Source organism: Pteropus medius, unplaced genomic scaffold, assembly GCF_902729225.1.
Source record: "Pteropus medius unplaced genomic scaffold, Ma_sr-lr_union100, whole genome shotgun sequence".
Taxonomy (NCBI): domain Eukaryota; kingdom Metazoa; phylum Chordata; class Mammalia; order Chiroptera; family Pteropodidae; genus Pteropus; species Pteropus medius.
In genome coordinates this window covers 20,709,479-20,732,549 of record NW_024354500.1, presented here as the reverse complement: position 1 = coordinate 20,732,549, position 23,071 = coordinate 20,709,479, and the positions used below count along the sequence as shown (strand labels likewise).

General features: G+C 32.3%; 1 protein-coding gene across 3 annotated transcripts in view; it reads left to right on the top strand.

Annotated features, from left to right (window-relative positions):
- SMAP1 (small ArfGAP 1) overlaps positions 1-23,071 on the top strand; it is a 123,146-nt gene that overhangs the window by 45,658 nt on the left and 54,417 nt on the right. For 2 of the 3 annotated variants that reach the window (XM_039853236.1, XM_039853235.1), the window contains exons 3-4: positions 5,246-5,331; positions 13,171-13,246. In XM_039853236.1, the coding sequence (XP_039709170.1) occupies positions 5,246-5,331; positions 13,171-13,246 (162 nt within the window). Of the gene's footprint in view, positions 1-5,245; positions 5,332-13,170; positions 13,247-21,275; positions 21,357-23,071 lie in introns of all 3 variants that reach the window. The other variant, XM_039853234.1, reaches the window with a different exon arrangement.

Below are 23,071 nucleotides of genomic sequence, written 5' to 3'. Positions count from 1 at the left end.
AAAAGGTACAGAAGGTATAAAGTGAGTAGTCTCTCTCTCATTTCTGTCTCTCAATCCAGTTTCCTTATGTAGGAACAACCATATTTATCAGTTTCTCATATATGCTTCCCAAAATATTTCATGCATACACAGACATACAGGTGATATACATTTTTAGTTGTTTTGCTATTCTTACATAATGATCTTTTGAACTGGAGATAAGATTCTTCTTTTCCCCCATCTATTCCTTAGAAAATCGGGTAGAAGAATTTTAATTTACATGGTTTTATCTTTCTTCCTCCAGATTTAACACAGACATGTAGCATCCTTACATTATACACTAACATGTAAGATTTTATTATTTTAATATTTTGCATTTTTGCCTTTGGGAATTTAAAAGATCTAATTGCCACATTGTAACCTAATCATCTGCAACAATGAAATTAGTAATCTCACTGTTTTATTCTTTTTTCTACTTATTCTATTTTTTAAAACAGCCAGTAAATCTAGAAGGGCAAATCGGTTACACACATAAAAATTTATGAAAATTATGCAGATAGCTTCCTAAATTAATACATTAGTGTGAATTTTAGTTTAACAATAATTGGTAGTTAACCAGGTACCTATTAGTATCTGAGAGAGAAAGTGCAGGAAACATTACAGGGACAGATCGGAGGTAGGCACTGAAAAAAAGGGGAGGATGCACAAAAGTGAAGGAGAGGGGAGATCCAGGGAGCCATCGTTCTTAAACATAGCCACTAATCCTGGACTGGACTATATTTGGCTTTAGTTTGGCAAGGACAAAGAGGAGCCATACTCAGAAGTAGTTGTATTACTGAGTTGGATTTCACAAAGAGCTCTGCTTTCCAAGATTTCGGAAGAATAAAGAAAAGAAAAAAAATTGACAAGTTTTATTTTCAAGAGAATGGATTAGTAACTTGGAATATCAGGTGGCCTATCATTTATCTTGCTTTTTATTATTATTTCCTGATACTGACATGATTTAAACTTAGGCACATTTTATTTTGTCTGTTCCTGTTCCCTTTTATCTTCACATTTATTTCAAGCTTTTATCCCCCCCGCCCACCACCAGTAAAACTATTTATGTGGGCTACTTATTTACCTTTTTTTTTTTCCCATTGGAGATACCACATTGACATAAAACAGTGATTTTTAAAACACATATATAGTACTGCTACATAAAAATAAGAATTCTTTTCCATTTGTTTGCCTACTGATTGATTCTGCCTATTTTCTTTTTATCTATTTTCACTTTTAGGTATATTGACTTTTTGTTTAGTTATATTTCGCATGTTTTAGTTTATTAAATTACACAAATCCGATAAGTAGATGCCAATTAAAACTTTAAATTGACAATCCCAGTTCTCTTCAGTCTCTGTAAAACATTAGAAATTTACAGCTCTTTTAGAATATAGATTTTATTGTTTTTAGTGCAAAAACTAGGATTGGGTATGAAATGTTTTCGACATAAAAAGTTTCAGAAATAGAAATGCTTCATCTATGTAGATTATGATGATACTATATCAGCCCATAAATGCTTTTCAGCCTTTCAATTCAGATAGTATTTTTTTTTTTCAAATAGTATTTTTTGAAATTGAATCTCAAGTGATGTGTGAGGCTTTGGGCAGATGTTGTTCTATGTACTAGATTATGTGGAAAAAAATATAAACACATAGTTATGAATTTATGAGGACAAAATACTTTTAATAGTAGGTTTTGGATTTCTTAAGTGTGATTCGTTATACTATTTCCAGGTAAAGCCTTCGTTTGCAGTTATAATGGTGCTGATTTTGGATGAAGATGGTTCATTCAAAAAGTGCAATGTAAAATTCATCTTTCTAGGAACATCTAATGTGTAAAATTGGACAAATTGAATTTAATAGGAACAACAATTAATATTAATTTTAAAATATGTTGTACCTAAATGCACTGTCTTTTAAAAGAAGCATATGCCTTTTATCATACCCCCCCACCCCTCCCTTTTATTTGCAGCCACTATGCTCTTCTCAGCTCTGGAAAACTGAATTATAAATTGGCAAAGAATAAGCAACTAAAATTCTCCTTTCTAACAGTGCACTTTGCTAAAAGCATTTGTATAAGAACACCTAAAAGAAAAGGAATAACAGAAACGACATTTTAATAATGTCATTTCGATATTCTATCTTGTTCGAAATTTCATGGATACTTGTTTTGATCAGTTGGTGCATGGTGGTAAGGATTGAGACTGAGGGAAATTGATCCTAGTCTCAACCCTGTAACTGGTTCATTGTATTCCTCAGTAAAGAAATCACATAACCTTTCTGTGCTTCAGTTTTCTCATCTGTAAAATGACAACCGAGCCTCTAAAGCAAAGAGCCTGGTGATGTAAGCCATTGCAGGACATAGTTCCCAATTTTATTGGATGAATCCTGAGACATTTAAACTACTGATGGCTGATGTTGGTTCTATCAAGAGTTAAATATTTGTGGAGACTAATAATCTTGGGCCTGTTACTTAGCAGCTTGCAGCTTCAATTTCCTTTTCTGTCAAATTAGGATAATAATACCTAAATCATGTTTTTTTTTTTTTAATTAAAATGCCATATATGTATATGCAATATATATAATAATATATATTATAAAGACACTTTATAATATATATAAAAATATTGAAGCTAATGCTTGTCATTGTAATTGTTAGGCTATTTTTATAATTTTCTTCTGCTGATTACCAGATGCAGTTAGCTCTTCAGGTTTACCCATAATGTCTTGAAACTTTGTGGTATGTACAGATAGTTTGTACCATACTCCTATCACCTCCTCAAAATGCCGGCTCCTGCTATTTATTTTCCCCTAGTTTTAATCATCTCCAAATTGTTTAACCTTTCATCTCTACTGATCTTTTCATTGCCGACCCTCCTTCTACCGTAGTCTAGTCTACTTTTTAGAAACTATCTGAGCTTACCAATGTTTTCCTTCTCCTTACAAAATGGTCTTTCTACATCTGTGATATTATCGAATCCTTGTTTCTCCCAGTTCCAACTAACACACACCAATGCATTTGCACCCAGTCACTTGGCAGTAGTCTCATATAGGAATGACTCATTATTTTAACATCACGTCTCCCTTTCAGATTTTTTTCTTTTGTCTAATTGTGATGGATAGCATCTTTTCTACAACATGAAATAATTTGGTATAATGTACATGTAAATCTTGTTTCTAATTATTTTTGTTTTGCCAAAATAAAATATTAATGATCTACATTAAAGAGAATATTTTATATAAAATGTGTACAGTCATATTCTTTGAATATAGGATATTGCCAATTATAAGATACACCTCCATTTTATGGACTAACGAGAGAAAAATCCATGGTAAGATAACATCAATTGTAAGATGTATTACTGTTTCACAAATGTTAAAATGTGAAGAAAAATACCAACAAGATCAGTGAGATATGGCATGTATAGTAGATACTGTTTTTAGTCTTCTTAATTTTTTTGTTAACGTTTTCATGCATTCTTCTTTGCTTGATAGAAACTTCAAATTTTTATTTTCGTAGTTTTGTGAGCTCTGTCTAAGTTACTTCTTGCTTCATTGAAGATATTGTACAAACTAAGAGATATTTTTTTCTTGGTCTAATTCTTTCCAAATGTACATAACTTGATCACTCTACTTTCAAATACCCACTGTGGCACAAAGATGCAGCATCATTTCACTGCTTGAGATGGAAAACATTTTTTATTTTTTCAGGAAGGGCATGCTACACTAATAGTTTCTCAGCTCTTCTCCCTCTACACAGAATTATATATTCTATATAATTTCCTATCATGAACTACATGCTAGAGAGTGTCATAACGTAGTAGAGTCCTCTGACCTTGTACTGTCAGTTTACCTTATATAAACTTTTTCCTCATAATACACACTTTTTAAAAAATTTATTTTTAAATTATAATTGACATACAATATTATATCAGCATCTTATACACTTTTAAACTTGAGTTTATTTTGTCTTAGCTTCTGTTTTATCTCTAGTGCTAAATAACAACAAAAAAATTTTTTTTTTGGTTTACTATCTCCTTATATTTCCCAGATCCCTATTATTTTACTTTCTCATTATCTCTAAGGGAATGACTTAGAAATTTCATTTACTCTGAGAGAATACTTATGTTGAAGTGGGGTAGAGTAGAGGGATCCAGAAGTGAGTGTATTAGTATTTTACATACTTTAAAACTCTCATTTGGGAGAAAAGTCACTGTATTTTTTATTTGAGTGAAGATAAGTTCCATGTACACCAGATGACTACAACTGAAGATTGACATCTAGTAATCTGTTAAAGCTGGATTTTTTTTTTCTTGGGGGCGCAGGTGTGTGTGTCTAGGAAATCAGAAAAAAATGGAATTATAAAAACTGATTTTTCTACCAATTAAAACATTTTAAGGAGCTCAAGCTCTGTGTGCATGATGTAAAGTAATAGAATAATGTTTTGTTTATAAATGTTAGTTTCTAATGTAATACAATATCCAAGAAGTATTCTTTGGCTAGGCCTTACTTGTAGATAATACTGAATCTTAATTAAACTTGTTGAAATGATTTTTAAATTATTTTATGCCCCTCGAGCAGTGGTTCTTGGGGTTTATAGATTTTAGGGAAAAGATCCTATGAACTCTTGAATTTGTATGTAAAACTCAGCCCTTGGGCACAGTTTTTTTTGTAGGAAGAGGATCCATAGCTTTAAGCAGAATCTTGAAGAGGTTAATAACTCCAAAGAAATGAAATCTGTAGTGTTCTAGGTCAGCACTATATCTCTTTTATCTGCTCTCCATAGTGATCTTGATTGTAAATTATGAAACCCCAGAGTATTTTGAAGGTCAAAACAAAGGAAATTTCATCTTGAGTTGTTACCTTGGAAACAGCAATGTTGGTCAAGTGGTATATTTAAAACAGTAATTTACCCATGGAATACCCAGGGAATTCACTTTTAGGAAGTAGTGAATATAAATAAAGATAGTATTGTATTCACAGAAAAAGACATTAGACTAGATCCACGTATGTTGAAAAAAAATGTGAAAGATTAAAAATATACTATTTTGAACTTGAGGAATTAAATTCATAGTTGCGATTTAAATTATTTTTCTAAGGGGAAGTATGTGCGTATCTATAGGAAATAATAAATATTACTTGGTATTCATATATGTATGTATATAGGAATTACTTTTTAATATTCATATGAATAATGAAAATACTTGATTTTTTTTTTATTACAGTGCATGCAAGATATGGGAAATACTAAAGCAAGACTACTCTATGAAGCCAATCTTCCAGAGAATTTTCGAAGACCACAGACAGATCAGTATCCTTTAATATTTCTTTATTGTGGGTTTGTAAAGAATTTACTCATTTTTACAGTTCATATTTTAACTGTATTTAGGAAGATGTGAATGTTATCATACTGTTGTTGTCCATTAAAGATAGAAGTTGATTTGCCCTAAGCTGTGCTTTGTATGTAGTAAAATTTTATTAGGAATCTGGAAATACTTGATCTATATAGTATTTTTTATGTAATTATTACTAAGTGTAAAGTATGATTAATTCTTCTTTATTGATCTCGAACTCTTGATTGGAGTATATGTTGTTTATTATTTTAGACTGTTTATTAGAGATTTGATTTGTGAGCATTTTGAGTATTTTAAAAAATAATTTTCAAGTAGATTTTCTTTGAGCACTTTTATATAGTAATTATATTTATGTGAAGTAGTTTGCAGTTATGGATTTAAAAGGCAAATTACATATTTAGTATAAGTGGAAGTGCTGAAGTAATTTATGCTAATATTTACTGTTGACACTACCTCTTTGCATAGGTTGCACAATTGTATTTACTTTATGAATTTGCTCTAATAAATGAATAGAATATATTCTCAAAGACATTTTGGTAGAATATTTTTAACATTTGTTAAAGAAAATCATTTGATTCTATAGGAGTTTCCAAACTCATATTGAAGTTTGAGAAAGCAACTCATCGAAATTGTGCTGCTCTATAAATAAGATTATCTAATCGATTGTAGATATTTGTGATTCTATCCAAAGGTGATATTTGCAATTTTGACAATAAAATGTAGTTTACTAAAGAGCAGTTACTAACATAGTTCGTGTGGACAGTAAAAAAAAGGTGATCTTTTCCACATGTAGATACCAGCCATTATATATATTTTCATATTTGTATAGAAACCTTTTAAGTTACAGACAAAAAGTTAATATTGTGTTTGACCTGTTCTATTTCCGCTTCCCTGCTTTCTTCCCACAAATTTAACAATCTGGTGTCTAAGGCTATTTTTATTATAACAAGACCCTAGGATAAGACTGGGAGATACATATCAGGCATAAAAGATTGTGTGAGCAGAAATATTAACGTGTGAAGAAACATGATATTTAAGGTTCTGATGTGACAAGATTTAAGTTTTGAAGGGCAAGTGGCAGTAGAAGCTTATTTTCCAGATTGTGAAGGGTTTTCAGTACTATGTAGAATAGTTTGGCCCAAATGGTTGAAGGATTTAAAAAGCCAAAAGCATTTTGAAGCGGAAGAAACATTAGAAACATTAACTTCTACCACAAAGAAGATTTTGGAGTCAGAGAGACCACGTAGAATACTAGTGTAGCCTTGATATGAGAGCAGTGATGTCGATTTAAATTAGATAGTGGCATTGAGAATGGACAGGAAGAAACTGGGAAGATCAGAAGGTACTTGGGAAAGCAGGAGTAGTTGGATTAGGTTAAAATTGGCTTAATTTCTGAGAAAGACACTGAGATGACCTCAAATTTTCTAGTTTGACTGATGTTCCATAGAATTCAGTGGAGAGAAGGAATTCAGTACCAGATGAAGGTTTAAGGGTTAGAAATGAAAGATAATGAGCCATGCTTCATTACTTGGGGCAGGTTGAGATGTCTGTTCAATACACATATGGAGATACCCGTTTACTCTGGACCCTAGAAGAATGCAGGAAATGTATTGCAAATTGGAGAGTCACTTAGTGTGTAAGGATTAGAAAAGTGCTGTGTGAAGATACGGTTACCTAGGGTGGTGGTCCTTTATTCTTTTTTTGGGTTTTGTTGAGAATCTTGGGAATGCTTCTAAGTTACTCCATCCATCACCATGATTCCATGTTATTTTCCAATGCCTTGAGACACTCAGGGAAGGACAATATATAGCTTGTTGGTATCTTTTCATGTTGAACTCTTCTATGCACCATTTTGTATATGTCAGTAGCTATATTGTTTCTTAAGTAATTACCATCAATTTTATGATGAACCTTATAGAAGCAAAGGATGAATGAGATATGAATTATTCTGATATTTTTGCTAATATATTTTTAAATAATTTGGTATTTATCTAAAAATTTCAGGAGATGAGATTTTTATAGTGAATTGATTGGTGTCTGGTATCAATAAATCCTTGACTTTTGACACAATAAACATATAATGTTGGAAAGAACATCTGCTTAATAAGGGTTTGCTGTGCGCCAACCACTGAGCTTAGCATTTTATGTACATTATCTTTTTTAATTTTCAAAATAACTCAATGAAAGCATTATATTTTCATTTTTGGTGGGGAGAGTGACAGTGGAATGCTTAAAAACTGTTAAGAAACTTCTCAAAGCTTCCAGACATTCTGCCCTGTTTAACAGCACTTAAATATTATTTAATGATGATAGTCCGAGTAAAATAAATGTTGCCACATTTGAGTTTTGATGGCCTTTAAAACTAGATATAAGTTTATAGTTTGGGACTCTGCAACTAGATCATAAGGTCTAGGTGAAGACTTCAACTTTTGAGTACCTGGTATTAATCACATCAGGCTTTTGGATTATGTATATTTTTGCTGTTAACACAAGTACATTTATTTGGTTTTTCATACTAAATGTTACTACTTCTAAAGCATTTACAAATTATGGTCATATTTATATGAGGTGTAGGTCTCTTACTGTTCACAAAAAGATAATCTAATAGTTGTCAGAAACGACTTAAAGAAGGATTTTGTCTAAACAAATTTGAGGTAGATGACTACTAATGATAAAGTATAAGATGACAGCTCTTGGACCCATGAGAGTGGCTTCTGTAATGTAAGACTAGACTGCTTAATTTTTTTTTTTACTTTAGTTATAGCAATATCACTTTTATCCCTTCTTTTAATTATGAAACAGTGATTTGGAAGTTGTATTAAGAAGACTAGTAAGAAAACCTTTCCCTTTTCTTTATTTTATGAATCATTCATTCTGAAGCCCAGTGCTCTTTTAAAAGCCTAACATCTCTGCACTATCATTGATTTAAATATAGTTGTCTCATCTCTAGAGGCAAGTGGAACCAAACTGAGTAAAACTCACATAATATGGGACCTCACAGCATTCTTAACAAAATCTGTCATTTTAAAAGCTTTACAATTATAAAAGTTATGCAAAAGCTGCTGTAAAAGTGTAATTTCTCATGTGGGATGTGGTTAATTATAGGATGCATGTACTAGTGCATGACAAATGATAAAACTTTACATTAAGCTTTTCATTATTAGGATATTTCGTCTTATCTAAAATCTTTAATTACTTCAGTTCCATGAGATCTTTTGTGCACCAAAGCTAATCAGCCATTCTTCCTTTGAGCTTTTGAAAGTTTTACTGCTGTCAGTGGTATGTGTCAGGAACTGGAAGATTTTCTTTTTGGGAGTAGATATTAATTTAGTTGTCTTTTAAATGGTATCTTTAGAGAAAGGGGGGGAAGTCTTAAAATACAAATAAATACATGTTAAAAGATAAAATATATAGTGCTGTTAAAAATTTTCTGGCCTTATATAGTGCCATTTGTTAGTTTTGAGGACAGGAACAATTGAGGATACTCTACTGAATAGTTTGTAACTATAGGCATGGGGAAGATTCTAGGGTATTTTGTTGTTTGTTTACTAGGTCAACCACTTAAACTTAAATTTGAATTAACATATTCCTTACCTTTAATCCCTGGAAATATGGCTATTTTATTTTTAATTTTTTTTGTTGGTTGTGTTATTGATCTCAATCAGTATAACTAAGTCTTACATCTCAAAGGGCACCTGGACACTGGAAAATGAAAATAAATATTTCTTGATTTCCAAATTCATTGGTTCTTTTGTGGTTGTTTTTCATTTGCTCATCTATTTAAACTTGTAATAGCAAGCCATCAAAGCCCTTAACACAGTAGTTGCAGTTCATTTCCTCCCTCTACCATTGGCCCCATGTTTAAAAGATTTGACTATCAGAATACATTTATTAATAATAAGAGCTAAAAATTAAATAACTTCACTGTGTGCCATGCACTGTTGTTCTTAGTTCTTTACATAAACTCACTTAATTCTTATAATAATCCTGTGAGATGAGCCTTAGTGTTATCTCCATTTTAAATGTGAGGAAACTGAGATACAAATTTATATAAAAACTAACTTCATTTATTGAATGCTTACCATTTGTTCGGTACTGTGCTATGTGCTTTATATATATTATCTCCCAAACTCTCAACAACTTTTTGAGGTGAGTATTATTTTATTTACATATTTAGATATGGGTTTAGTAGGTTAGCTAACTTCAAGGTCACAATAATGGCCAGTTAAATAGCAAGTGCCTACTGGTACCAGAAATGAGGATTTATATACATCGGAGACCAGCTTCTTTGGGAATACTTTTCCTTGAAAATTCCTCAGATGGTTTATACAGTAGTCCCCTCATTCACAGTTTCACTTTCCACAGTCTCAAGTTACCCATGGTCAACCACTGTCCAAAAGTATTAAATGGAAAATTCCAGATATTTTGAGAGTGAGACCACATTCACATACCTTTATCACTGTATATTGTTCTCATTGTTCTGTTTTATTATTAGTTCTTGTTAAGCTCTTACTGTGCCTAATTTATAAGTTAAACTTTATCATGGTATATATGTAAGTATGTATAGGAAAAAAATAGCATATCTAGGGTTTGGTACTACCCACTGTTTCAGGCATCCACTGGAGGTCTTGGAACGTATCCCCCGTAGATGAGGGTGAACTACTGTAGTGACAATTTGCAGACACAGAGACTCTCTACAAATCCAATTTGGCTGTTCTTTGAGCTCTAGTGTTAGAGTAGAATTGAGGAATTAAGAACTACAAACCCATGAGCCAACTCCTGATTTTATAAATCAATTTTTAGAACATAGACATGCCCATTCATTTTCTATGGCTGCTTTGGAGCTACAAAGGGAGGGTTGAATGGTTGCAGTGCAGACTATCCTGCAAAACATAAAATATTTACTCTCTGGCCCTTTAAGAAAAAGTTTGTTGATCTTTGGAATAAAATATTGTTTCTTTAGATGAATTAACAAAGAATTGGCTTGCATTGTGGGACCTTGCACAGAAATATATAAGGACCATGTGATATGTTCTTGCTCTAAGAAACATGTAGGAACTGAGAGCAACCAAGGACATAGCATGTTCCCTAAATCACAGTCTTTCCTCAGGTGACTTCCTGTGGAATTTTTAAAATTCATTTTGTGGTGTGCTTTGATTGCTTTTTAAAAAGTAATGTTTTGTGTTACAAATTAGGAAGATCCTAGTATGTTTTCCTATACTAATGCTTCATTTTTAGTTTAGTTTAGTTTTATATCTTTGGAAAACATATTAACTTTTGTCCATATAATTTTTAATTTTTTACTTCTTAAATAATTCCTGAGAGGGTTTTTTATCATAAGCAGAAATTAGACTCATATAGTTGAATTATTTATATAAAATATATTAAGAATAAGTTAAGATTTCACTGACATCTGTTATTGCTGAAAATTCACAGCAACATATTATTTTTAAAATGTTTGCCTTTTTCAGATTCAATATATATGATACCATCATAGTTTTCAGTATTTTAGTTTTATTATTGGTGGTTAAATTATTTTATGTACTGTATTTATAACCTTAATAATAATAATTTTTTGGTCATAAACAGTGATCTTTTCTTTGTTGTTCATAAAGGAGAGTAGTGAAATCTTATCAGGCTGTATGTAATATGTAGTATACTTTAAACACTATCCAAAATAAACTGTTGTTTATCATTGCGAAGGAAAAATATCATTGTTATTCTTCTCTTCAGATATTTAAAATTAGACTTTAAAAATTTGGATTTCTAAGTTTTCTTTAGTTAAAAAATAACTATGTACATATGTTATATAATATTTATATTTAACTAAATATAATTACTGTTTTAAAAAATATTTCTATAATATTTAAAAATAAATATATTTCAAGTTACCTGGAGTGAAAATCTCATTAGTCTAATAAGTAAATTCTTTTTTTCTTCTCTTTTGTGGAGGTAAATAGTTGTTTCTACCATGAAAATTGCTCAGTGCATCCACTTTGCTTTACTTTATTCAAAAGATCAGCTTTTTTGATTGTTTCGTTTTTTTCTATTAGAAAAATAGAAAACTGTAATATTACTAGGATTTATAGTCATAAACTTAACATGTAGCTGAGTTACATGTGAAATAGTTTATATAAAATACTGTTGCATTTTATGAAAATCTTGACATACTTTGGTAATTTCTTTCTTACTGGCTGTCAAAATGTTCACATATCTAAATATGCAGCTATGTAGCAGCTCTGGGGCCTTTTATTTGAAAGGGGCTCCAAGGCCACTTTGAAAATGAAGGCACCCTTCATCTTTGACATTCTTCTCTAGATATTAATGCATTTATTATCATTACCAGAAATTAACTGATTCACAAATGAACTTGTGATGACCAGTAACTTTCTGAAAAGTTAGATGTTAAGACGTTCCTGATTTTGAGTCACAACTCTCCTTTGTCCTGTAGGATCTCAGAGAACTTTTAAAATTTCCTATTCCCCAGTTTTAGTTGTGAAATGGCACCTACCTTATAAGTTGTTAAGAGGAGAAAAAAAGAGAATCCAAAGTACCTTTCACATATTTGGGTTGTAGAAAACTATCTTTAAAAAATGTCTTTCAGCCATTCAGCTTACGTAATAAATTGAATGTTTAGATTTTCTGTCTTGCTTACCACTATGAAAAGGCTTTGAGTGCTTTCAGAATGCCTCAGTTCTTTTATATCCACTGTATAGTGGTCTGTCAACTTTTCTTACTACCTATTGCCTCAACTGTCAATTTAAAAGGCTTTTATTAACTGCTAATATGGAGTTTTTGACTGAAAAATGTATTACTGCTTTGGGTGACTTTTAAACAGAAGGTTGCCTTAACCTGAGGATCTACAGAGATTGTATTTCAGTGTAATCCATTTCTTTTGTAATTCTATGTATTATATTTTATGCATTAAAAAGCACTTTCCCAGAAAGGAGTCCACAGGCTTTACTTGTGAGGTTCACAGTACTAAAAAGGTTAAGAATCCTTGATGGAAGAATTCCCATTTTATTAGAATATGATAAAGCTGTGATTGAGTGGTAAGAGAAGTCATCTATATCAGATAACTCAAAACTCTCAAATCCCACTAGAAATGGCTCACTGAATCAACAGTTAAGACTAGCTCAGCCAATTTCAAAAATATTAAATAGTACTAACCTTGGTTTTAGCTTCTTGATTTCTACATTCCTCAGCTTTGCAAGAAAGAATTGGCCACTATTTTCTTAATACACAGGGGAATCCTCTATGATACAACCAGAGGCAGCTATGTATAGTGATAAAGAACTTAAGTATTGAAATCATAATTGTTTAATTTTTTCAAGTTGCTGATTCTTCATCTATGATGTGGAAATAATAATATGCACATTATTGGATTGTGGATTAAAGGAAACAAACTGTGGACAATACCTAAACAATGTCTGGTATACTCTGGATACTATATGGGTATTAGTTTCTTATATTGAAAATTAAAAATGAATCTTAATTGAATTTAGAGTTTTGGGGTGTGGAGAGCTGACGAGTGTGGTAGAATTGAGAAATGTGGTTTTCTTTCTAGAATTAGGTTGACTGGTTTTGTTGGATGGGGAAAATTTTCTGAAAGAGATAGACTTTGGCAGAAAGAAACGTAGGTTACAGAATTTAGTTGCAGAAATAGTGGGAAAAGAAAGCATAGACTAGGGAGTAGGAAGATTGAATTTAGAGCCTAAGCTTTGTGGAGAGGAATGAATAAAGGCGCATATACTCGTCACTGAACTTTTGCTTTTCCTTAAGTTATCTGTTTTCAGAGCAGTGGAATTTTTCATCAGAGATAAATACGAAAAGAAGAAATACTACGATAAAAATGCTATAGCTGTCACAAATGTAAGTAACACCTTTAGCTCTATCTCCAGTTGACATTTGTTTAATAGATCTTGAGCTTTTAACATACAATACAGCTCAATTGTATTTATTGTAAAAATATACCAGTTACCTACATTTTAAAACTTGAATATTGAAATTACTTTGTCACATTTTAATGGACTCTTATAAAGCAGAACTCTTGATTCAGAAGGGAGAGTATTTAAGAGTCTGATAACTGCTTAAATGGCATTTAATTAAGTTGATTCTATGAAATTTGCAAAAAAATAAAGCCACTTATGAAAAAGGAAGGAGAGAAAATTATTTTGCTACATTCTAGAAGTGAATGGAAAAAGAAAAAAGGCAAATTTATTCTTCCCTAAGGGCTGTGGTGGATCTGTCCAGACATAAATATATTAAAATGTGGCATTCTAATTGATTATTATCAAGGATTTTGAAAACTAATAGTTGAAACCTTACTGTTGTGATCAAATATGTTATATCACTGTTTCTTTTTAGTGTTTTTTTATCCCAATTAAGATTTTCCATCCTAGTTAATTACAGTTTAAGACTAATTGTCTTTATTGGTGCAATCATTTTTTTTTTTTACTTTGATTTCTGGATGAATAAGCAAGCTATAAATTGGTTGAGCTTATGGTTAAGTCATCTGTCAAGCAATTTAGAGACAATAATCTCATCTCATTTTACATGTATACTAGATTTTCCTTTTTAGTCCATATGGAGAAGCAGTGTACTAAAAAGTTCAATCAAACACTAACAAAGTAAGGATATTTTAATACATTGTCTTTGACCATGAAAAATCTTGTTAAAAAATGTTTAACATAAAATTGATGTACATTTTGGCGCAAAAGTACCTTGTGTATAGACTTTGGGCTGCATTTATAATGGATGTAGGAGAGGAAATCTTTTGAAAGATTGATAAAAATTGGCAATACTGAGAATGATATTTATATGTCCATAAAACTAAGTTTAATTATTGCATCATGATGGGGGGAGGACTAACTTTAAAAAATAAGTAATATATTTTTATATGAAATTTTAAGAAATCATTTTAGTATATTTTGTAAAACATACTGCTTTACATTAAACACCTGTTTTAAAAATCCTAAACTTTTTAAATATCTATATTTATAGTATTTTTTTCTTCTTGGCAACAGTTGGAAATTATTTTCATATAGTAATGTACAGGAAAACAGTTTTATCTTTAAAGGATAGCTGTTGTTACAGAATTGTTTTTTTCCCCTCAACTGTGATAATGATATTATGCTTAGTTAAGAGAAATTCTTCACTAGTAAGAGATGTGTGCTGGAATAAAATATTTAGGGATCAAGTGCCATGATAGCTATAGCTCACTTTTATTATTTATTGTAAGTTATACAAATACATCTAAAATAACCTAGTATGTAAAATTATATTAATATGGAAATATTACTTTCTCCCACTTTCATGTATATTGCAGCAACTTTATGCAAAGTCTTCACATGCATCTTCAATATCAGTGTCTATTAGCACTGCCATTTTTTGTTAGCTCAAGTTTTTTTCTTTATTAAAAAAGTTTCAGTTGCAGTTGACATACAATATTATATTAGTTTAAAATGGGTGACATAGTGATTAGACATTTATATACCTTACAAAGTGATCACCCAAATAAGTTTAGTATCCATCTGATACCATACATAGTCATTACAATATTATTGACTATATTCCTTATGCTGTACTTTAGAGCCTCATGACTGTTTTTATAAACTGGCAATTTGTACATCTTAATCTCTTCCCCTTCTTCACCTGTCCCTCCCAACCCCCTCCCATCTGGCAACCATCAAAATACTCTCAGTATTTATGTATATCTCATTTTTAAATGGCTCAGTGAAACCTGTTAGCTGAGAGAGAGAGAGAGACAGAGACAGACATAGTATAATGTTAAGGTTTAATGACTATTAGTGAAGTTTACAGAGCTGTTCATTCTGTGATTTACATTTTTTTTTTGTAGGCTTGAAAATAAAAATTTTAAGGTAAAAGATTAAATACCATTGAGTGTATATTATTAATGTAATGAAAATTCAGAAAATTTCATAAAAATCACATTTACCCAAGGGAAAATGTATCTTATCTATTCATTTATAAGCAGGATAATGATTTTTTTAAAGTTTATATTCTAGCAAGTTTAAAATATTTCTTTTTCATGACAGTGTGCAAGTAACTAATCATATTACTAAGAATTATATATTTATATCCAGTATTTTGTCGTCAGTAATAGATTGAACATTCATTCAAACAATAATTTTGATTATTTATTATATCACAGTTTCCTAGGATATTGAAATAGGACACGACCTTTGCTTTCAGAGAGATTTAATTTCATAGTGTGGATGAGATCAAGTTAAAAATATAAACATAATGTGAAACAAAATAAAATATCTTATATCTAAGGTACTTAAGGAGTACTAGGGCACTTAAGGGAATATCAAGGAGGGATAGTTTGAATACTAGTTGTACTAGTTGTACTCTAAAGAAATGTCTTGAGTGGCTGTTAAGCTTGATATGGCTGTTACCCTATAATATATGGCTCCAAATTGCTTTACCTTTGTAGTGTTTGTGTCTGATTTTTACAGTTGTTCTGTTTCTTCTTATTTTAGCTGACATTTTTTAGTACTGCCAGTATGTGTTATTGCTCTTATTTTCTTATTTTCAGCAAGAGTAAAGGCCTAAAGTTGACCCTGTTTCTCTGTGTAAGGCAGTAATTTTTTAATACTTTCTAAGCACTCATAAATTTTTTTGGCCTTCTGAAACATAAACATTTCAATATGTTGTGGCAAAATACAAAATAATAAACTGCAACAGAACAGTGGCAAAGAATTTTGCTGTTTTTTCCTAAAACATTGCCCCCTTGCCTCCCAGGCCATTTAATGTATATGTGAATTAAGCCCCACACGAATCCATTATGTAGAGTATGAGAAAGGCTAGGATGGTACTTCCTTCATTCCTAGGGATTTGTCATTGTGAAGAGTAGCCTCAGTGAATGGTTAGTAAATATGGTGTTTGGTCGTATAAACATGGTATTTCTGAGAAAGCAGGGAGGGTACATGTGCTGCTTTTATGGAGGGAGTTTGTGGTATAGGCCTTATGGTTTTGAGTGCTGTGTGGCACTATAAGCATAAAATGAGGAGGCTTAAAGGGAGGAAGTAAAGTTCAGATAGAGACAAAAACAAAGGAAAATATGTTCCAAGTAAAAATGTTTTTTACTAGATTTTTTTACTGGTTTGTAGCCTTAAACAGAAAGAATATTTTATTTCTTTAGCATCTTTTAAAGTAACTGCATGGTGCTGGGCACCATTGTGGGCATATTATTATCAGTTTCCTTCCTATCAACCGTAATTATTTTCCTCCCTTGCTCCTGACATTTGTGCTAGCCTCTCATTTTGAAACTAGATATGAAATGACAGAGATTGGCTGTTGACATTTCTCTGGAATGTTTTTTGATCATTTAGTCATCAAAAACAAACATTTTTGAGTGTATACGATCTTCAAGGCACTGAGATTGAAATGGTATAATCTTTGTCCAGAAGTAGCTTACTCTCAAACATTATCAAGATATAATTTACATGTACAGTGAACCAAATGTAGTAACTGTTAGAAGAATAAAAGTGCTATGAGAATACAGTTTGGGTAGCACTAGTTAATTTTCACTGGCAAATTCTTAAAAGGAGTATGTTTAAGACTATTAATAGAAAAGTAGGATTTCAGCTAAGAGAAAAGAAGAATGTTGATTATGTAGGAAGGGCATTTCAGGCTGAAGGGACATTTTAGCCCATTTTTACTAAAGTAAGATGAAAGAGTTCAAGATATATTATGTGGTGTTTGCGTTTGGCAGGTAGTCCATGAGACTATCTTGTTTAGTGAATGTGAAGGAGGGCTATCAGGATGGGTAGATGACCAAGAGAGAATAAATGTATGAGGAAACAAGTCTTGAAAGGCAAATAGGGATTGTATAGAGGACTTGAATGCCAGACTGCTCAGGATTTTCTGTTTTTTGGGGTTTTTTTTTGTTTTGTTTTTTTTTTGACTAAGGGATGGTTATTGGATTGTCTTTTGCCATTTAATAAATTGCTAGAAACTTAGTGACTTAAAACAACACAGATTTACTATGTTACAGGTTTTGTTGGTCAAGAGCCTGGGCATGGATTAGCTGAGTTCTCAGCTCAGGGTGTCAGCAGACTGAAGTCAAAGAGTTGGCCAGAGGTGTGTGTGATCTTATCTGAAACTCAGTGTCTTCTTGAATGAAGCTTGCGGTTGTTGTCAGAATTCATTTCCTGTGGCTGTCTGACTGAGGTCCTGTGTTCCTGGTGCCAGTTGGGGGCCACTTTCAGTTCCTAGGGTCCACCGTCAGGTCTTTGCCAGATAACCTTATCTTCTTACAACATGGCAGCTTGCTTCTTCAAGGCCAGTTGGAGAATTTCCCATTCCAGATCTTTTAAGGGCCCACGTGAGTAGGCCAGGCACATGCAGAATAACCTCCCATTTTATAAATCCATTATTAACTCTTTTGTAAAAATTTTACATTTGTAAAATTTTTTTCTCTTTGTCATATAACAACCTAATCAAGGGAGTGAATCCATTATACTCACGTTCTGCCCACACAAAAGGGGAGAGCATTATTCAAGGTATATATACCAGGAGCTGGGAATTTTGGTGGCCATTTTAGAATTCTTGCCACTGTGATACAGAATGAATTTGCCCTTCCTGGTTATTTCTTAATTGAATGAGAGAGAGAGGAAATTTTAAAAACTTTGAGTACGGAAATCTCTGTCTTCCCTCTGACCCTCCTTAACCAATAGTGGATCACAACTACAAGTACAATAATAAAGTGAGAATTCTTAGTTCCTAAGAGATCTAGCATGTCTTGAGTAGATGAGGCTGAACTCTGCCATATTATTTGTTCTTTTCCATCAGCAGCTTTTTTCTCTTCCTCCACCCTTCCTTCCTTTTTTTTCCCCTTCTTTCCCTCCTGCCCTTCCCCCTCGTGTATTTCCATCTTCACACTATTCATTTACCATCATAATGATCAAAAAAGAAAATGTACTTTTTGTAAATTATGAAATGTGTAGGCAACCCCGTTTAATCCTGACTCCCTAACTTTTTGTAAATTGTAAAATGTTTAGGTAACTCTCTTTAATCCTGACTCCTCAACTTCCTCAGTTTTGTTTTGGAAAAGCATCTAATAATCTTTAGGAGTTGGTAACTTTAAATGTTCTTGTCTCAGTTTATCTTATCTATTTCTTGCCTACTTTACCACTTCTCATCCCTCAGAAATAACTTTTTAAACTCTATTCGAGTATATACTTGAGTTGAAAGCATGCAAAGATGTTAATTCTCCAGTCTGAATTTCACATGAAATTACTTTTCCAATCTGTTGCCATATATTTATTTTATAAAAGTTTAAAAACAATAAAGTTTTACTTGTTTTGTTTTATATATGTGTGCATGTATATATGTATAAAGGCTAACATTTATTATAACAAAAGTAAAGTTAAATATTTCAACTTAGAAATTATTGTAGAAACGGTGTTTGTGTTATAGTACAATAAAAATGACATAGCACTAGTAACTTTATTAATCTGTTTCCAATTAACTGATGATTATGTAATTATTTAAGATGCATAAGCATCTTTTAAGACAGTGTGAATTGCAATTAATTTTAGTTCTTCAAAAAAGGAATGAGAAACTTAGGTGAATGATTAGGTGGTGAGTTAGGATTAGTATAAAATACCATAATTTCAGGTTGGTTTTCTTTGTTCTTTTTGGTACAATTTTAGTTTTCTGTGGAATAGGAATGATCATGGTGTCTACATTTCATAGTATTGTCGTAGGAGTTAAATAAGATAAAGGCACGCTGCAATTTTAGTAGGGTCCTTGGCACACAGTGCTTAATAAATATAAACTATTGTGATAATTATGTTGGAAAAGGGGAAGAGGGTGACAGTGGCAAATGACTGTAAGCAAGTGGATAATTAAGAAACGTGAATACTCAGAGTTCACTAATATAAAACTTTGTCATTGGCACGATTTTGGTTTGAGTTCTGTTTGATTAATCCGTCCACATTTAGTCAGCTGCTTAACTCAGACTGGAGGGATGAAGGAATGCTTCCTTTAAAGATAAGTAGAAACTAACAGAAGTGTGGATATTTCAAGTAGAGGAAGCAGTAGGAGCAAAATCCTTTAGAGGCAGTAGGAACAGACTAGAGATCTGGAACCACAAGGAATCATGTGTGACTAGACAGCAGTGAAGCCAGGGCAGGGAAGAGTAGAGAGGAGATAAGGTAGATGACACTTGTGGCCTGGTTAAGGAGTTTGAACTCTGTCCTTATATGATAATGTGAGTGAACTATTTCAGGCTTCTAAGTAAAGATATGCAGTGATCAAATTTGCATTTAAGAGTGTCATAGTTTGGAGAATAGCAAGACTTGGGGCAGGGAGACCAGTTAGGAGGACTAATTCAGGTGACAGGTGATGGTGATTTCCTACTATGTGGTTAGAGGTGGTGAAAAGTGGTTCTGAGAGATTTAGGAAGAACTTTGAGAGCACCTAGTTTTTCTTGTGTATTTTTTTCTTTTCATCTTTCCTCTTTTGTTCTCCCTCGTGTATTCACTTTTTAAAAAATTAGCTTTATTGGAGTATAATTTACATACAGTAAAAGACAGACAATTTACGATAAAGTTCAGTGAGTTTTAGGGGAAAAAATATGTACCCCTGTGTAACCACCACCACAACTGGTACATAGAACCTTTCCTAAACCCCAAAAGGTTCCTTTGTGACTCTTGTCTCCTCCTCTGGCCCAGTTAGCCACTGATCTTTTTATCAGTGTAGATTATATTTGTCATACACCAGGTACTCTTTTGTGTTTGACTTCTTTGAGTATGTTTCTGAAATTCATCCCTGTTTTTGTGAGTACTATTAGACCGTTCCTTTTTTATTGGCAAATAGTAGTTCTATATGGGTACACCACAGTTACCACACTTGGTGTATCCATTTACTTGTCGATTTGCCCATTGACTTTTCAGATGTCTTTCCTACTGAACAAGTCTGTGTTTTTTTCCTGGAACACATAGTATTAAAGGGCTTTTATTTATTTATTTATTTTGGGGGCATTAAAATGCTTTGTTAAATTACTAATATTTATTGAATAATTTTATATTCTTGCTTCTGAGTTTTAAAAGTGGCAAAATTAGTGTGTCATCTCAAAAGGTGAACAAGCAGGAAAATAATGCTTCCATTAAAGTAATCAGCTACGTATGTAGAAATTGAGTAGACAGATGTGTGAAAGGCTTTTAGATAAAATTCTTTTTCATGGATAAATCGCCTTTGCTGCATATATAACTGTCTCATAATGCTTCGGGGTAATTTAGCAAGTATAGCACTAGAAATGGTGTTTGTCCATACTGATCGTAAGAAGCGTATAAATTGCTTTATAAGTTTTGTCTGCTGCTCTGCTGTTTCAGTACATTAATCCACTCTTTTTTTCTCAGACTTTTTTGTTTTGATTAAACAGTTGATTAAAACTTTAATTTTTCCTATTTCAGCTCTATTTTATTTTCCATTCTTAAAATAGTTATTATAAGTAAAAAAAAAAAAACCACTCATTTGTGCTCTCCTGCTACTTGGGACAATGTGCCTTCATGCTTCAGAGCATTAGTATTTCAATAGTAACATTGACTAAAACTGAATCACTGGGAAAACTTAATTATTTTATAAATACTTCTGGTATGACCTTGTCTCAATACATTTAAAATTTTATAGCATAGTGAGATCCATTTTAAATGAAACACTATTCCATAATTAATATTTAAGTTTTAGAAAATCCACACGGAAATTTTTAAAAAGCAATACATTCTTTTCGTGCACTATCTTCTTTTGTTACACACTTCTAAGTACTTCTGTATCTCAGAAATACATGGATTTTTCTTTCCTGTGCCTGTCAATTCTGATTGCCTTCTTTTGTTTTTTTTTCTCCTGACTTTTCATCTGCATTCCACAGATTTCCTCCTCTGATGCTCCTCTTCAGCCTTTGGTAGCCTCTCCTTCTCTTCAAGCCGCTGTTGAGAAAAACAAATTGGAGGTATGGTAGTGTGTTTAGCCAGCTGCATTATGTAGTGTGTTCAATGGTAAATGAACTTCCTTTCACAATGTGCCATAATTTGGGAATGCTATAATAGTTATTTAAATTTTGAATGCTCTCTCATATTAAACATGTTAACTACAACAATTTCTAGAATATTTTCCTATGCCACAGGTAGGATTAAAGGGTTTTATATTTAATTTCAGAATAACTGATTTATTGGTACCATAGATAGATCTCAACATTTTAGAAGCAATTAGCTTTTTGTTGTTTTTTCCATTAGTACCTCGTACTTACAGGAGCTTTTTTTTTTTTATTTGCTCTTGAATTCTTTGATCTACTAGGAAAGTCTGATTAAAATGGTTTCTTTCCCTGATTCTGTTGCAGCATTTGAAGAAAGCTTTTTTAAAGCAATAGTAACCATGATATAGATACAATATATGTAATATAGAATCATAACTTTTGAATCATCGGTGATAATTTTTAGAGTGTGTTTCAGATAGGAGTGGTCAGGGTGTCTACTCCTTGATAAATGATATGCTAAACATGGGGCATACAAAGATAAAATATATATACTTTGCCCTCAAGAAGCTAACAGTCTAATGGAGGAAAACAGATAATTTACAGATTTCTAATGAAACATAATGTGTGCTGAGATTGACATAACACTCGCTGCTATTAATATAGGAGGCATGCTTTTGATGCATCTTAAATTCCTAATTAGTATTAGCTATAAGGATTAAGGTGCATTCCATAGCGAAAACATCTTAAAAAAGACCTGTGGGCAAAGTAGAATGTTTTGGGGATTTTCAAGTAGAATGGCATAGCCGGAACATGCATAGGATAGGGACAGAAGTAAGTGAGGAACCTTCTTGTGAGCCTAATGATAGAGTTAGGTCTTCATTTTGAAGGCCCTGGCACTTTAATGTTGAGTTTTAAGAGTAAGAAGGTCTGACCTTGTCTCAAGAGTAAGAAATCTGATTTTCATGTTATAATACTGCTCTACTCTCTCTCTAGAGAGTGAATTTTGTTCTGGCGGGTATGGAAAAAACTTGAAAACCTGTTGCTCTAATCCATTATTAAAACCATGGAAGCATGTGCTAAAATGGTGGCAGAGGGAATGAAAAGGAGAGTATAGTTTTAAGAGATCTTGAAAAGAGAGAATCCATGGGATTTAGTAATCAATGGATTGTTGAGGTGCTTTTGAAAACTGATGACTCCCAGTTTTTGGCTTGAGCATCTCAGTAGGTGCTGGTGCTATTCAGTGAGAAAAGGATACAAGCTGAGGAGGAAGAACAGATTTGAGGAGAGAAAAGGAAGGGAGATGAATTAGAAGTTGGATATGTTGAGTATGAGGTGACTGTAGGACATCCAGATGTCTAGTAGGTGGTTGGATATACAGGTCATATCCCAGAGAAAAGATTTTGAATGGGGAAGGAGGTAGTAAGAGAGACAGACAGACAGACTGATTTGAACTTTAGAGTTCTTAAGAGTCCTCTATAGCACTAGACATTAGAGAGCACCCCAAGGCAGTCCATTTAAGATGCCTATTCATTCTTTTTTTCTTATCCTTTTAAAATTTCTATTTTTGTGTATGCTTTATAATGTGCATAATATAGTCCTGTATATGTGCTTTATAAATAAATACATTTATATGCGGTAGAGTATGCTCACAACTCTTTAAGATAGGAGTGCATAATCAAAAATTTTGGAGA